This window comes from Leopardus geoffroyi, chromosome A1 (genome assembly GCF_018350155.1).
Source record: "Leopardus geoffroyi isolate Oge1 chromosome A1, O.geoffroyi_Oge1_pat1.0, whole genome shotgun sequence".
NCBI lineage: Eukaryota > Metazoa > Chordata > Mammalia > Carnivora > Felidae > Leopardus > Leopardus geoffroyi.
In genome coordinates, this window is record NC_059326.1 from 51,445,939 (window position 1) to 51,464,183 (window position 18,245).

Genomic DNA, 18,245 nt, shown 5'->3' on the forward strand with positions numbered 1-18,245 from the left:
TTTAATAAAAATAAAATTTATACATGTGTGCTATATATATATATTTTATGACTTTCTCCATTTTACATTAAAAAAAAGTGCCTAGAAAAAAAATCTGTAATGGCGGTTAAATGGATAATTGGTTTTATCTCATGTATCAAATCATGTCATTTCTAATAAGCATTTAAAATACACAATATCAGTAAATATTTCCAGTCAAGATTTTGTCCAGCAGAGGAATAAAATCACAGATCTCTGTAACCATCTGTCTCAATCCTACAAAGAAAAGATTCTACTGGGCAACAAGAGCTCTAGTGATATTTATATTTATCTCTGCTTGTTGAATGTATACTAAAATATCTATTATAACCACAGTGAAATGTATTTTCAGGCTGCGAACTGGTCATAAACAATGAGGAAAAGAGAAACAATAGATCTATCTTTCCAATTAAAACCTGCAAACTCTCCAATTTACCCTTCTTGTTCAATAACTAGAATAAGATTTTTTCAAAAAAGACATACATAAGCATAATGATGCACTGGATTGAAAGAAGAATGTTGGGAACATGCTCAAATGATAATGATCATAGACAACTAAGAAAACAGAAACTAAAATACTATTATTAAGTTAATTTGTTGTTCATGGTTAAATAACAACCATGAGTCCAAACTCTGGGTAAAACACCAGTTTTTAAAGTTCATATATTTTTTTTTAAAGTTGCCATTGCTAAAGATGGCACAACTCTTAATATGGTTGTCTTACTCTATAAATGCTCTATTGATTAGCACAACTTTAAATACCCTGAATATTTTTTGTATTATTTCCATGAGTTACTATATACTTTTCAGTGGTCTCAGGATAGGGTAAGAAAATTGATGCAGCTCCATCTTACCTCTTCCTTCCTCTAATCTGTGTCTCCTGATTACACGCTGCCTTTTTTCTTCTTGTCGTAACTGAAGGTGTTCTTCAATGTTAACCCCAGGCACTGGGACAGCTAGATGATTTACCAAACAAAAACAAAACAAAACAAAAAAACACACATAGACAGATACAATAATAATTATGAGAGAACTAGGCGAAATTCAAGAAAGTAAAAGCTAACAAAACACCAATGAAAACACAAATTATTTTTACTCAAAGAATCTTAGCAAAAAAGAGGAAAAGAACCTTATCCTTTAATTAATGACATATTGTCAGTTACCATACAAGCAGTACTGAATAGTTAACTATTAATTTTTTAACATATACTAATATAAATTGTTTAATTACTAAACTGATGTATAGTACAAGATATAGGACAAGATGTATAGCACAATCCATCAAATTACCTAACAGAAGATCTAAAGGTATCATTTCTTTCACAGCATCAAGAATTCCTCTTTGTCTTGCCTCCTGACCATCCAACTCTCTTGCACATGCCTTGCAACACCCACACACAGCACAGCCAGATTCTCCGGAACCACAACCACAGATCCTTTAAAAAAAGAAAAAAAGTACCTGAAATCCTTCTACTCTTTCCTTAAAACTCTTTTCTAGAACCATCTTTTCTGCGGAAATCACTCCTTCAGATCAGGATGTGCCAATTTTAAAGAACTGAATAGGTATAAATAGACGGAATAACAAAAAACAAGATTTAGGGGTGCCAGAGTAGTTCAGCCAGTTAAATGTCTAACTCTTGGTTTCGGCTCAGATCATCATCTCACGGTTTGTGAGTTCGAGCCCTAGGTCAGGCTTTGTTCGAGCCCTAGTGTGGAGCCTGCTTGGGATTCTCGCTCTCTCCCTTTCTCTCTGCCTCTCTCCTACTCTCACATGCTCTTTCTCTCTCTCTCAAAATAAATAAATAAACTTAAAGAAAAAAACAAACCCAAGAGTTTATTAAGCTCCTCATGGGTATAACTGGTATCTTCCTACAGAAAATACAAATGGATTCTGCTATCTTCAAAACCACTATTAACAAATATTTTTAAAAGTTATCACAATTAGTAAAGCACCAGCAGTTTACTATTAAATGATCTGGATGAATTAGTTGGTTACCAAACAACACTATTCTCCATCAACTAACTTAAGGAATGTGTGGATAGCCATCAATAAGTGAACCCAGCTTGCCAGCTTCATACATTATGTCTCCTTTTCCCTCCCTTCTTTATATGCCATCATCTCTCATTCTTTCCTCTTACTGTGTCCAATTACCTGTTTTTTTCCTTCTTCTTTGTCTTTTTTCTTATCAGCTGTGAACTAAGTGTATGACATTTGATTACCACACAAGGAAGACTAGAACACTCCCAGAAGTTGGCTACAGGGTCAGTGAACAACTAACTTCTTAGTCACATATTTCATAGATGTAGAAGTCATAGCTTTCATGTTATTTGTTGGACTGGAACTGAAAACCTTTAGACGGCTTCACTAAGCCTGTGGTTATCCATATTTGTGGTGGTACAAGAGAAAGGATCTACCTGGCAGCAGTTTTGAAAGACACAGCCCTGTGAAACTCCTGGGTTTAAAATGCAAGCAGTACCGACATTTTGGAGGATCACTAACCATTGGAGTAAAAACTGATGAACCAGTATGCCCTACAGAATTGTCTGTGGGAACTGTTTCAAAGATAATGTGGCATTCTAAATTTATTCTAAGATATACAGTCACAATTTTATAATAATTTGAAGTCATTTTTAATGGTGCAGAGTGTCCTGGCATATAGTCGTATAGTGATTTTATTTCATTTATTCATTTCTGCCTCATTAATAAAGAAACTATTGTATTTGGTTAGGTACTGTCCATTTAGATCTATAAATTATTGGAAACTGATAGTAAATCTCTGGGGAAAAGCACATAAAGAATAATAACTAATTTCAGGAAAGATCAGAGAACTCAGAAATTCATTTATGATACTTATCAACAGCTCATGTTCAGAGATTGGGGACACTTGATTTTAATGGAAATAGCTTGGGAAAGATGCAGGAGGACACATTTCAACTCCAATACTATTTAAAAAAAAATCATAGACTCTTTCTGTATCCAAATTATATTAAAAATAAACAATTAGAGACTTAAATATAGCAAACAGAGCCAAACATATAGCTTTGTAGAAGAAACAGTATTCTTTCATAGAGAGCCCAAATGTTCTTACATATGCTGAGAATGCCAAAAAAAATTCATTGTTAAAAAATCATAATCATTACAACAGCCTAAAATAAAGGCCTGTTATATGTGATTTATTTTCCTATGTTAGGCCAAGTACAAATCTAGAAATACACTCATAGTAGATGCAGACATTATGTGGGAGGAAGTATCTGACTACTTAAAGAGGTATCAGAGAGGGAGGTCAGAGATGCAGGGGTGGCTGTCCCAGCTCTGGGTTTTTCTTCACAAGATCCCCCGCCCCCCCACTTCCCGAAGTCTGCTAATTATCATAACTAATCTGATCTTACAAAGATCAGGTCTATCATAATACAAAGATCTATCATAATTAATTTCCTTACAAAGAATGCCCCATTATGTTATATTGGTAACAAAAATAGGACCCAAAATTCTAGGGAAAAATTGCATTCTGATTCTGCCAAATTCGCATACATATTAACTTTAAAATAATGATAATATAGGATTCTGGGGGGAAAAAAAGATCCAAAAAGAGTATAAGGGGATAAATACAAATAGGTGTAATGTAACTTAAGAAGTGACAGTTCCTAGAACACCCAAAATGGCGAACATAAATTTAATTTAAATGAAAATTATATGTCTCTAATTGAATATTTTACATGATATTTGATACTTCTATCCAGAAAAGATTCATGTTCAACAAAAATGAAAAGATATATGGTATTAAAGCAGTCTTAGAAAAAGAATACAAATTAAGGCACAGCCTAAGCCTTCAAGAAACTTTTGACTTGTTTTAAATAATGGTTTAAATGAATCGAATGAAAGAAAGAAAAGCAACGTAAATGACACTGAATTAGAAACTATCATAATAGAAAACAATTACTAGAATTACACGTACATGCCAATACGCCCTCAAGAAACAACACAGAACAATTCTGAAAAGAAATGTGTTCTGCACATTTTCTACTCATAGTTTACTTTTTGAGTACGAATCATTTTCTTACCCTCCGGGGACTCTGTCTGGACGCCCACTACTGACACAACTGGCTCCATAACCTGTACAGTCTCCGCAGACAGTGCACACCATGCACTGTTCCAGCTTCCATTTATGCATGCCTGGAGGGCACATCATGGACTTCTCATCTTTCTCATCTAGTTCTTCTTCCAGGTCTTCATCCATTGCTGTTGCCATATTTTCAACGCCAAACCCTACATGACAGATCAATTTGTAACCTTTATGTAGATTATTCTCATGTCTTAAAAAACACACATCACATATACTAATCCAAATGAACATACAAAAGAATGCTGAAACAGAAAGTAACAAAAATATAATTTAATTTAGGGACCACAAATAAATGCTCTCCTCATTTCCTTTTTGCAAAAAGAGGGAAGGCAGGAACCCCTCTTAGCCGTTACTTTATTCCAATCACACTTTTAACTTTTGCTGATTTTAGTCCCTCCTTTCCATCTTCACTGCCAACACTGTCCTTCAACAGACCACAGAAAGTCTCCCAACTATGCTCTAAGCCAGGTGTCCCTCCGCTCTAGAATATCCTTCCACAACTGGTAATCAGCTTCTTAAAACATATACTTGACTCTATGATTTCACAATTTACAAACCTCCAATGTTTTTCCATGGTCTTTAAAAGAACAAAACTCTTCAGCAAGATACAGTTAGTCACAACATGGCCCTTGAATTTTCTGTAACCTCATTTCTTCCATGCAAACTACATTCTGTCTGAACCTAAATTCCCTCTGCTTTCTAAACATACTATGTCCTTTCACATGCTCAGGGCCTTTGCTCATTCCTGCTCCATCTGTATCTCTCTACCTCATTTACCAGATGTCTCACTCTACCTCATCTACCAGAGAAACTCCTCTTCAGCATTCAATAAAACTTAGCCTGGAAGTCATCTGCCACGAAAGGACTTACTACTTTTTGCAGGGAGTTAGTCACTATTTCCTCAAAGCCTGTTTATGCCTCAATTACAACTTACAGAATTGTGTTATAATTCACTCAACTGTAAAAAAAAATTGTTTTTAATGTTTATTTATTTTTGAGAGAGATAGAGCGCAAGCAGGGGAAAGAGCAGAGAGAGAGGCAGAGAGAATCCGAAGCAGGCTCCAGGCTCTAAGCTGTCAGCACAGAGCCCAACACGGGGCTCGAACTCACAAACCATGAGATCATGACCTGAGCGGAAGTCAGACCCTAAACCGAATGAGCCACTCAGGGGCCCCTTGTTCAACTTTTTAAAGATCGGATATCTACTCCGAATGACCCAAGTGTTCCTTTATGAGAGCAAACTTTTTTGTAAAGGGCCACGCTGCAAAAAATTTAGGCTTTGTAGGCTACACAAGTCTCTGTCAGGTTTTTTTTTTTTTTTTAAATAATTCCTTATAAATGTAAAATCCATTCTTAGCTTGAAGAGTCACACAGAAATAAGCCACTGAGCAGACACAGCATCAGGTTATGGTTTGCAGACCTCTGCTCTAGGCAGTGAGGACTCTGATAATGAGCTATTATAATCTAGCAAGAAAGACAGACTTTTTATCAAAATACCATACAAGAAAACTGTAAATATACAACTGTGATAGAATTATGAAGAAACAAATAGTGTTACAAGAGATTGTAATAAAAGAGTAAATTTATGGGAATAAAGTATTTTTATGTTTGTTTTTCCTATTAGACTTAGATCGTCAAAGACCAGGTTATGCCTTACTCATTTTATCTCTTATTCTTAGTCAACCTTACTCTCTTATCACTTGTAACAGACTCAGTATAGGTCTGTCTAATCAAGAAGTAAACTCGTAGAATATACAGCCTCTTTTCATCTCTGCCACTTCTAATCTATATACAGGCTAGGAAATTAAATAGCCAAGTACTGGACAACTACTTATAGAGTTAGAATAAAGCAACTCTGAAGGCTTGAGTGCCTGTTTTTAATAATCATGATAGCTAAAATATACTAAGCACTTACTTGCATTTGGGTCTACTTGCATTTGGGTTTACGTATTCATTTAATCATCCCAAAAATGCTATAACTATTATCCCCAAATTAATCTCTAAATTCAAAGCATCCCAAACATAATACCAAGTAGAAAAACTGATTCTAATTCATATTAAAAGTAAAGGCCCCCAATATGACTATATAAAGAAAAAATTTATATAGAAAAGCAATGAAAAACTTATCACCAAAATTTAGAAATTATATACAACAAAAGAAACCTAAAATAAATACAAAGGTTAAGCCACAGTTAGTCAAAGATATGTGCAACACATGCAATATAATATATAAAAAATTCCCACAAATCAATAAGAAGGCAAGTAAAATGAGAAGTTTGAAGAGATGGTCTAACACTACTAACAATCGGGAAAAGCAAATTAAAAAAAAAAACAAACAAGGGACCCAGCCACTCCACTCAGAGTTATATGCCTAAAAGCATACAAATTTCACCAACATTCACTAGAATGTTCATAGAAACCTTATTCATAAAAACCAAAACTAGAAACCACCCAAATGTCCATTAATATGAGAAAAGATTCCAAAACTGTGGTATACATTTACACAACTGATTACTATACAACAATGAAAATTAACAATCTATGAATGCTTGTAACAATATAAATGAATCTCATAAAGTTGAGTGAAAAGAAACTAGACACAAAAGTTCATGTGACATAATTCTATTTATATAAAATACAAAAGTATGCAAAACTAAATTAAGCCGTTATCTAGAGAGGTAGATGGTGACTGGAGAGGAACATAAAGGGGGATTCCTTGGGTGCTGGTAATATACTATTTCTTGATTAAGGTGCTGATTACATGAATGTGTTCAGTTTGTGATAATTCATCAAGATCCTCACTTATGTGTATTTTGATGCATGTATGTTTTACTTCAATATAACAAATAAAAAAAAAATAATGAAATACAATGTCATAGTCATCAAACTGACAAAAATCAGAATGTTAATACTACCTCTAGGAGTGATGTGGAAAATCAGAGTATAAATTGATACAACCTCTTGTAAGAAAAATCTAGCAAAGCTGAAATCTACAACACCAGAAATTACACTTGAGAAATCTCAGATGTTTGCCAGGAGACATGAATAAAAGAGGTTTTGAAATTATTGATGAGAATGAAAAATTAGAAATAAATTCATCTATCAGCAGGAGAATGGATTAACTGTGGCATGTTAGTGGTATGGTTTATTACACAGCACTTAACATGAATCATTTAGATTTATATGTACCAACATGGACAGAGTTCAAACACAATGGTGAGACTAAATAAATAAACCTCCTAATTTGCAGAAAAATATAGATTGGCACTTATAAAAGTATCTTACATATAAAACATGAGTATGTAACACATTTTACGTGTAAAATATATAAGTAAAAGTAAAAATACAGAAATATGACAGGATCAAAGTTATGATTGTGGTTGGTCTGGAGAAAGAGGGAGTATAATAATAAATCTTGGAAGGAGAATACAGGACACTTATCTATAACTTTCTTACTGAAAAATAAGGCATGGTGCTAGATACACAATTTTTTCATATTATAATCTTATTTTCTGTACTTTTCCTTTCTTTTAAAAAAAGATACATAAAAACCCTTTATGTTCCTTATGACTATATAATCTGTATTCATTTTATGTATTACACTACTAGTCTGCTTTCTAATTCATTACTTACTAGCAGAGTAGGTATGATTTTTTACAAAGTAAAAAAAGCCTTTAACAATTTTATTTTGGTTATTATAAATTTTACAGTAATACTCTAAGACATAGGTGTAAATATACACCAAATTTTCATAAAAGTTTCGGAATAACAGGGAAATAATTTTTTTTAGTTCAAAACTTTTATAAAACATAATCTGAAAATATATTTATATTACACATAGAAAACTAAACCGTTTCTCTCCTTTCTGCCTAGTAGGTATTATCCAAAACTATGGTTCAGTATTTTAGCAAGAAGAAAATTATTTCCATTTTGGAGTAATCCATTTCTTTCCTTTCTTTTGTTCTTCCTTCCTTTTAAAAATCAATGTGCTCTAACAGACTTACTCTTTTTTTTTTTTTTTTTAATTTTTTTTTTTTTTCAACGTTTATTTATTTTTGGGACAGAGGGAGACAGAGCATGAACGGGGGAGGGGCAGAGAGAGAGGGAGACACAGAATCGGAAACAGGCTCCAGGCTCTGAGCCATCAGCCCAGAGCCCGACGCGGGGCTCGAACTCACGGACCGCGAGATCGTGACCTGGCTGAAGTCGGACGCTTAACCGACTGCGCCACCCAGGTGCCCCCAGACTTACTCTTTGTAAAAACAAAAGCATTTTAAGTACACGCATATATGAATATGGTAAAAAAAAAAATAGTGGCCTCTTGATATTCAGATGAGTCTGCCATCAAGAAGGTCCCAAACCTGTTTATGTTAATTCATACAAATATTAACCCTCAAATATTAATCCTCAAACTCTTTTGTACTTTGAACACAGTTCAACACTTGGTTCTGATAATATGTATTTATTTCCTATTCTTCAGCCCACACCAAATTAAAAACAGAAAACCAGCAATTGGAATGAAGGGTACAGGATAGCACTGATAGCAGCTGGAAGTAAACACTGAGTGCAAGAATGAAGTAGACATAAACCATTACCAACACCAAAAAACCACAAGCATGACAAAGGATAAACTCTTCTTCCTGTCAATACCCTTTGTGTTAGGGAAAAGCATATGGTGAATAAGGTGCATCTACAATTCAGCTCTTGGTAAAGGGTCAAATATTCTTAAGATCATTTTCAGTTGTCAGGAACTGATTAAATTGCAGGTAGCATGTGCTCTTAAATAGGAAGATGATATTTGCCAGATAGACTGCTGCCAAATATGGCTAAAACTGAAAATGTGTAGGGATGCCTGGGTGGCTCAGTGGGTTGAGAGTCCAACTCTTGATTTTGGCTCAGGTAATGATATAGCCCTGCTTGGGTTCGAGCCCTGCATCAGGCTCTGCTGATGGAGCCTGCTTGGGATTCTCCCTCTCCCTCTCTCTGCCCTTTCCATGCTTTCTCTCTCAAAATAAGTAAACTTAAAAAAAAAAAAAAAAAAAAAAAAACTAAACTAAAAATGTGTGGTATAAAAGAAACTAATAATGAAGAGTTTGAAAAATGTGCTTTTCTAGAATAGTCACCCAAAATGCTAATTTTACATTTTATATAAAATTAAGAAAAATAGGGGAGCCTGGCTGGCTCAGTTGGAAGAGCATATGACTCTTGATCTCAGGGTCATGAGCGCAAGCCCCATGTTGGGTGCAGAGATTACTTGTATTACATACATACACATATATAAATAGACAAACAAACAAACTTAAAAAGAAAGAAAAACATTCAAGTTCATTTGCTCAAAAATTAAAAGTCTAAAGTATACTCGATTGTTTCAGTGATATAATACCAAATAAATAAGAAATTCAGTGGTTTTCCTAATTTATAAGTATGAAATTAAAGAGCCACTTGTTTCGAAGAGTAAGATTCTTTACCACACTGTTCTGAAAACCTAATGAAAAGAGGCCACAAAGTTAATATCCACATGTCCAACACCTACCTTTCCCCCCCTGGTTCATGGAACCAGTGTCTCGTCCACACTGTCCTTTATTATTTACACCAAATGTCCAAACTTCTCCATTCTTCATTAAAACACAAGTATGGGCTTTGCCCATAGCTACCTGAATTACAAAATGACCCTTCAAATCTGTTACCAAACCTGTAGGAAAGATACAAATTTGGTAAGAAACAACAATAAAACCTTTCTGAGTCTAGTAAATCATCAGTATTGTAAAAGGACCACCTCAATACAGAATTTTTTATTTCTGGGATAAAATAACCCACAAAAATGAGAAATACATGGCCAAAAGACTGGCCAGGTATCAGCAAATTAATTTTGTAGGTTTGTAAGGAAGTTTCAAAATCTTAACACATTATCATCCAGACTTCAGACAAGTGCTTCTCCTGAACGTTTCTTCTAAATGTCAACATTTCTCAACAACCCTCAGAAGGGTCACTAGTTCTGAAACTTTCCTGGTCCAAGAACAAAGGAGCTTATAAATCATGTACTTAACCTGCTTTGACTTGCCTCAGCAAAACAAAATAAAATACTTGCTGGGGAATACTGAAATAACACTGTTTCTGTAGAAACCTGTGAGATGATCCAAAGCAGCATTTTTCAATCCTTTTTAACCTACAGTGCTTTCTTCCACAATCCAATAGCTAGCTAGTTTAGCCAGCTCCTAAACCTCACTCATTCACATATAACTTTCACTGTATGTGCCATATCCAAATGCAACCCATATAAGCTTAGTATTTTTTGCATCAATTTTAAATTGACTAAAGCATTTTTAACCTTATCAAGTAATCAACGGTAAAAATCAGATTGTTGAGTTATTTCCACTATATACTAAAGAGTTAAAAACTGAAGTATTTGTTTCATTTAAATTACAAAAACCATAATTCTTATATCACACTTTGGGAAAGCTGTTATTATTATTATAATATTATGTTATTATTTTCCCAGATACTACTTTCCTAAGGTGACTTTCTCTTCCACCCTATATTACTTAGGTCTTTTTAGCTCAAAAATTTCCATTTTCCATTTAGTATACTTGAAAAAGTATTTTCCATTTCCAATTAGTATACTTAGTATTTTCCATTTTCCAATTTTCCATTTCCATTTAGTATACTTGAAAAAGATATGTATATTTAGCAATATTACTTATTATTACTAATAGTACTAGCTGACATGTTTGGCCCTTGAATGTGCTAGGCTCTGTGCTTAGCATTTCATAAGCATTATCTCCTATAATCTTATAACAACCATATGAAACAGGTACTGTCATTAGCTCCCTTTTGAAGATGAAAAAAGTGAAAGTAATCTCTGAAAAGTTAAAAAATTTAAGTTAGCTATTAGCCAACTAAAAAGTGGCAGTGCCAGGATCTAGGTCTGTATCCATAACCATTAAACCACACTTATCTAATATTTAAATTGCATAATGCCCAACTGTCTCTCAGATCCTCCAAACAAATACAACATTTTGTGAATCCTTCCTGTCTTATTGCTGGGAACAGTGCCAGTAGTTTTAGGCAGGGCTAATCATGGAGCTTGGCCAGTGCAGCTCTACCTTAGCTACTACTTTGGAAAGCTTTCCCTACACTCATTTAGATGCTCACATGACATGTTCTTGGTAGTACCCTGGGGAAATGATTTTGGTAATGTAACTGATTTATCATTGATGAGTTACTTATCTCCCTATTTAGATAGTTATGGAAGGATTCTCTCTCTCCTATATTTACTATTATATCCCCAGTTCCCAGCACAGTTGTCTTGTACATGTAGAGTCTTAAGAATTACTTGCCATGTGACTGAGTAACTGAAAAACCAAAAGTTACTGTAATGAGTGGATATGTGGGGTGGGACTAGCCAAATAGAGAGTTTTATATTTATAAACTCTAATTGCAAAAATCTGTCATATTTGGTTGCTAGATTTTCTTTCTAGCCCTTAAGAAATGAGTATGATTGTGACAGCCCACTTGGCAGGATTTTATATGAGGTGAATATGTAAAGCCTGTGAACTTCTTCGTAAAAAGGAAAATAGAATAAAATTTCTGATTGGAAGTTTAAGTGATGGTCTCATGCTGGGGAAATGACGTGTTGAATATTTCTAGCAATTAATTATTAAGTTGAACTCTACTCAAGCGATATGTGAGTTGCCTTAATGTGGTAATACTTAGATCCTCAGTTGGCCTCAACTGACAGAGTGAATCAAAATTTGGGAGTGGGCTCTTGTATAGTTTAAAAACAGTATTTAGCCTAGCTATTGCTTGCTAAAATCCTGCTGGCTAACACCAATTAAAATTTGTGCATTTATCCAGTATATATTTATTGACAACTGACAGTGTGTCGCAGCTTGGTGGACAGGCAGGTATGGTCCGTCGCTGAAAGAAATGTGGAAAAAGTAAAGAAAATATGCTAGAACTGTTAATTTCCTAGACATATCTTTCCAATATAATGTCTAGTATTGGACTTTCTTTGTATAAAAGTGAAATGTATTTAAGTTGAACTTACTTGAACTGTCAGAGTAAATGGCATCTTTCCCAAACATATATAGCTCTCCATCTTTAGAAATAACAGAACTACTTCCATTATTGCAGGCTGTGTACACCACAATCTTTCCTTCCATCTTAATTATCTTTTTAGGTTTGTAGGGTTTTGATTGCCGTCTGCTCTTAGCTTAAAAAATAACACAAAACAAAATTAATTTAAGATATCTATGTATAAATAAAAATATATGCATTTATGACACATTTTATTTATTTTCACAAAGGCCTGGGATTCCCAACATGTCAATTAAAATGAGTCAACCTGCAAGCCTCATATTGTTAATTAATACTTAGGCTATCACTGTCAGATCCTTTTCTTTGTTATACGTTAAAATTTCCAATGAGAAACACCAATTTCTAACAAACTTCTGGGGACCTCAATCTCTGTATTAGCTGTTTACACATTATTAACACTATTCCATATATATATATATATATATATATATATATATATATATATGTGTGTGTGTGTGTGTGTGTGTGTATATATATATAAACACCATTTCACCATCATATATAACTATATATGTATATAAATTCCCTTTTCTCTCAAACTCTACCTCACATGCTTTCTTATGCTAGATCCTAGAAAGTGAAATCAGTTCCTCATTCGTTGAACACATGTTTAAGCACCCAGTTAGTGGATGGGAAATACATATATGGAGAAAGACTAAATAAATTTAAATGTGGATGATGATCCAAGTAGCCTCTGATATCAAAAACTAAATCCCTGAAATGAGCAAAAGACAAGGAATATCAATCTTCTGTTCCTTTGGTCAATCCCAGTTCTTGATGCCTTTCAGAATAAAAACATATTGCTATGCTGGGCACAACTCTGGGACTTAAAATACCATTATACTTTTTCATATAACATGACCCATATACATGTATACAGCAACTACACTATCTCATGCTCAAAGAAAGAACAAGGTCCTCCAAATGCTAGAAGGAAACTTGGCTGTGCTCAAGTTTCTGAGATGGCAATACACGTTATGTGTTTTTTTTCCCAAGTAACTTTTATTTACACATGATTTTTACATTAGATGTTGAATTCAAACCTAATCCTCATAAGATGCTACTCCACTGTGCTAAAACATGTAAAGTATATGGGAAGTTACAAAAAGAGAAAAATGGCACTTTGAGAAAGACTGAACAGAAATATAGGAAAGATAAGAGATAAAATTGTTTTCATTGTTTAGGAATGATTTAATTACAGAGAAATAACACCAAGAATAGTGACCCATAACTAAAGCTACTACACAAGGCAACAAAAGGTTTACTTCATTCTGAAATATATATTCCTTATAAAATTTTGGGTGACCTAAGATAATATATTGTAATAAATATGTTTTTAAAAATAACATCAATGAGCAAAACAGATGAATAGCAATATATACATACAAAAAGTATATATGAAAATTTATGAAAATCAACTCTACAATGAAATCAGCAATCCCAGTTCTTTAATGAACAGTACACTATTAACCGATTATGCCACAATGTAAAATCATCTATTAATCTGGTAAGGTTAATCTGGTAAGGCTACTGAAATTGATATACCTTATGTTAATAAATTCCACAATATTTTTACTGAATGTCCAGTTTCTTAGTCAACTTACTTGACTCTCCATCTTCTCCTTTACTAGCAGATCCTGTAAAGAATATGCTTCCATCTTCTGCAACTAAAAGGGCATGAGAACCATCATGTCCAACTGAAAAGTGTACAATCTTTGGAGATTTTGTAATTGGTAGTTCAACCCATTTTCCTGCTGAAGGACCACCTTGCTTGATTCCAAGACTCTGGTACTTGCCAGTATAATATATCTTATATATCAAAAAAAAAAAAAAAAAAAAAGAGGGAGTAAGAGAGAGACAGAGAATTACGGTGCCTTTTGGGGTAGTGTACCAGGTTTCACATGAGAGAAAAAAGACTTTCATATCTTACTAAAAAACAAAAATAACAAGAAACCAAACTGTTTTTATACTTCAGTGAGATCCATCAGTAGGAGAGAAATATACATATTTTTCTAAAGATCCAGTTCATAATAGCTTTTTCGTATCTATTCAAGATATCTATAATCTTCCATTGTAAGTCTCCTGATAGATATGAATAAAAATATACTTCACAAATATACTCTAACCTCACAAGAGGAGGAAATGGATAAAATTCTCAACTTGTATTCCTAATGTAAAAAACCCTACATATTAATATACCATAATTGCCTAGTAATTTTAATTTTCTTTTTTTTTAATTTTATGTTTATTTTTGAGAGAGACAGACAGACAGAGCATGAGCGGGGGAGGGGCAGAGAGAGAGGGAGACACAGAATCTGAAGCAGGATCCAAGGCTCGAACTCATGAGCCATGAGATCATGACCTGGGCCAAAGTCAGATGCTTAACCGAGTAAGTCACCCAGGCTCCCCTAGTCATTGTAATTTTCAAAATTCTTGTAATTACCTCACTTTATTCTCACACCCATGAGATAAGAAAGAAGCTTCTATCTCTACAGACTGAGCTCTACAATCTGTCACTTATACTTGCTCCTACTTTCCCCAAATTGTAGTCTTTATATTTCTGAACATTTATAGAAATTTGCAATAAATGTGTTCATCATAATAAACTCAAAATACGAATTCATTCCCACTCAAAGAATTAAAAGCTCCATAATTAAAATATCTGTAAAAATGTAATATTTTATAAAGTTTTATACTCTTGTATCTCACAATTTTCTTTTATACTATTTCAACATGAATAAAATTTCACCATATTAAAAAAACATAAAATAATTTAAAATCAAAATTTCAATTATGTTTAAACATGTGGTCTATGTAAATAAACTAATCAACTGATTATACCAATTGGTTATCTCATAAAACATAGGATGTTCATTTTTAATACTAAAGAGTAATTTACCTTTCCATTTGCTGTTTTCATTAGTGCAAACTCTCGCCCTGCACCAAGAATTGCTGACTCCTCATCAAATCCTGTGCCTGATAATACAAGACTCATAAATATTACTATATTTTAATATGAACAATGTAAATCATAATTTTGCACTATTTTGAGTTATTGAAACGTCAACTCAGTACCATTCAAAAACAAGGATGACAATAAACTTGTTGAATCACTATGAAACTAATGTAACATTGTGTGTCAACTACACTTCAATTAAAAAAAAGAAAAAACAAGGATGACAAAATATGCCATATTCCTGACTTAAAAAAAAATTAACAGTATGTACAGTACTCCAAGGAAAGATAAAATTACCATAAATTTTTAACTTGTTCCAAACTAGTGCCAAATTAATCTTTTAAACATAAAAAAATGTTTAAAACCAATGTCAGCAATATTTCTTGAATTAATGAATTAAGAAATTTTTATTGAGCATTATTATTAGGTAGTAGGCATTACATAGTGCATGAACCTTATCCCATTCAATTTTCACAACTATACTGCCTGGTTTACTCGATGAGGTTAGTCCAGACACAGAGTCATTTGGGCTTGAACAATGTCGTGCAGATATTGGAATTAAGGTATATTAGATTCTTTGTTCCATGCTCTTTTCTACAGAAGAACATTTCATGTGGCTACTCCATGAATTTGGATACATATGTGTGCATACATAACAAAGACCCTTATGCATATTTTCAAATTCTAAAACTATGAGTAAATAATTACATATGGTATATTTTATGATTTTGTCTAATATAAACTACTAGTTTATGAGCTTTTTAAATTTAAAAACTACAATTTCAATTCAGTGCTTTCTATGGAAAAATTATAAAAACACTACATAATTAAATAAAATAGGCAAAGCATATCACTCATGTCAAGTTTATTAAACTTAATGAGATAATAGTCAAAAAGGTGGGTCTTGCAAAGAATCCTGCACGTTAGAAATGGCACTATTAAACCTGGAACAGCACGGCAAACCAAAATTGAGAGCCTCCTGGGAAACAGGATCCTAATTACTACTAGGACACTGCAGGAGGATGTATACTAAGACAGAAATATTCTGTGGCTGTCCCTATTTCTGCATCCAAATGAAAGATTATTAATCAGTGTTTTAGGCCAATTACCACTGTCACAATCTACAGGATCATTCTATGGCTGTCCTAAAAATCTGTTCAAATTAACAATCAAAGGTTTCAATGAGGGAACTATGTATATTAATGTAGTAATATTTACAGCGCAAGTTTTCAAAATTTTAAATAATTGAATAAAGATAGAACATATAAATTAAGGATGTCCCTAAGTGCTGCCTATAATTCTTATCAAATGTAAGTTTATTTTCATTTGCTCTATTTAAAATGAAAACGGAAAATCATTAGTCACTTTCTTCAAATGGTGTTCATATAACACACTGTTTAAAGGCCATATTTCCTAGTTACTTATGCATACTAATTCATAAGTTGCTTTATAGTAACAGCAAAGTAACTGCCAAAATATAACACACAATGCTTAAAACACTGTACTAGTTTTCAAAAGAATAAAGAATCTGAAAACTTAAATATGGGAGAAAGGCTTATTTGACTATCTTACTTATAATATGCAAGTCCTTTTCCAGATCAAATAGTGAGATTCCACAGGCATGTAAACATTTTCTGGCCAGTTTAAGTTGTAATTCTTGTTGTAGCACAGGTTCAGTGCTTGTGGCAAAAATTCTGACAACAAAGCCATCCTAAAAGAAAGAAAACACTCAGAGTATTATGTTGCATAAACTGGTCTTCCAAGGCTTTATACTAATTAATATCAAATAATTTATGAGAAAGGGATTCCATTTACACCAGCTATTCATGATTCAGAGTACTTACATCTCTTGAAGCAGCGATCTGATTAATATATTCTCCATCAGTGAATAAAATATTTTGACCTTCAGTATGGCAATCTGTACAAGAAGAGGAAAAAGTAATTATATTACAATATAAATAAATAGCTCACAAAATGACTTTACTCCTCTGTTGAAGTCAGAATGAGAGTTCTCCAGGCAATAAGGATAAACTTAAACTTAAAGGGATACTGTGCTTTTTTAATAAAGAATTACAAATTAGCAGAAACTAAGTCATTCAACTATTATTACATTTTGTGCTTACATTTATAAATCTTCCATAATCAAGGACCTGAAAGCCCACCTAATTTCAAAATGAATTAGTATTAGATGTAGTCTGATAATAAACATGCACCATGATGAACAAACTATAATGTTGGTTATAATCATTTCAATACATGCAATGTAGGCAACACTACCTTCAGACATACATCACAGTCATTAGTGTCACAGAAAAATACAGATAGACCTAAAACTTCTGCATTTGAGGTCTATGGCATCCAGCTACAGATATCCCTTGCTTTATCAAACAGAACGGGTTATACCATTTCCACTTAGAAGTTTAATGGTAATTCCCAGCATTTTCAGCATTTAGCATGCTATGTATACATTTTTGTGTGTGTGTGTGTGTGTGTGTGTGTGTGTGTGTGTGTGTGTGTGTGTGTGTTTAAAGTAAGCTCAATGCCCAACTGGAGCTTGAACTCACGTCACGACCCCAAGATCAGGAGTCACATGTTGTACTGACTGAGCCAGCCAGGCGCCCACAGCATGCTACACATTTTAAATGTTCATCTGCTTTGTACAACAAACACACTTAGGTTTATGTATTTCTTTTGTCTGAAAGCACTTATATATTTTGGCTGGAATATTGTGTTTTATCAATACGATATGTATCTCTGTGGAACAGTGCACTATCTACTTTGATCAAAATAATGCACAAATGCCATTGTAACAAGGGATACCAGTATTACAGAAGGACCACTGGAACATGTGTTAGTGATTGCTACTGAACAACATGAAACTACAAGCAAAATCAACATCTAAATATAAACTGTATCCTTTTGGAAAAACAAATGTTCAGCAAGCAAGTATAAAAGCACACACACTTCTCAAAATAACTGCAGAGAACTAGGATGAATCTCTCCATTAATTACAATACCAAAATAATATTTCATTTCTATTTGCACCTGAA

The 18,245-nt window shown here is 33.5% G+C and overlaps 1 protein-coding gene across 20 annotated transcripts in view; it reads right to left on the reverse strand.

The window, feature by feature from the left end:
- The window catches only part of MYCBP2 (MYC binding protein 2), a 283,279-nt gene that overhangs the window by 199,945 nt on the left and 65,089 nt on the right, over window positions 1-18,245 (reverse strand). For all 20 annotated transcript variants that reach the window (XM_045479572.1, XM_045479625.1, XM_045479647.1 and 17 more), the window contains exons 9-17: window positions 17,040-17,113; window positions 16,768-16,906; window positions 15,139-15,215; window positions 13,844-14,048; window positions 12,190-12,354; window positions 9,676-9,834; window positions 4,081-4,285; window positions 1,309-1,454; window positions 873-974 (exon numbers count right to left, since the gene is read on the reverse strand). In XM_045479572.1, the coding sequence (XP_045335528.1) occupies window positions 873-974; window positions 1,309-1,454; window positions 4,081-4,285; window positions 9,676-9,834; window positions 12,190-12,354; window positions 13,844-14,048; window positions 15,139-15,215; window positions 16,768-16,906; window positions 17,040-17,113 (1,272 nt within the window). The remainder of the gene's footprint in view (window positions 1-872; window positions 975-1,308; window positions 1,455-4,080; window positions 4,286-9,675; window positions 9,835-12,189; window positions 12,355-13,843; window positions 14,049-15,138; window positions 15,216-16,767; window positions 16,907-17,039; window positions 17,114-18,245) is intronic.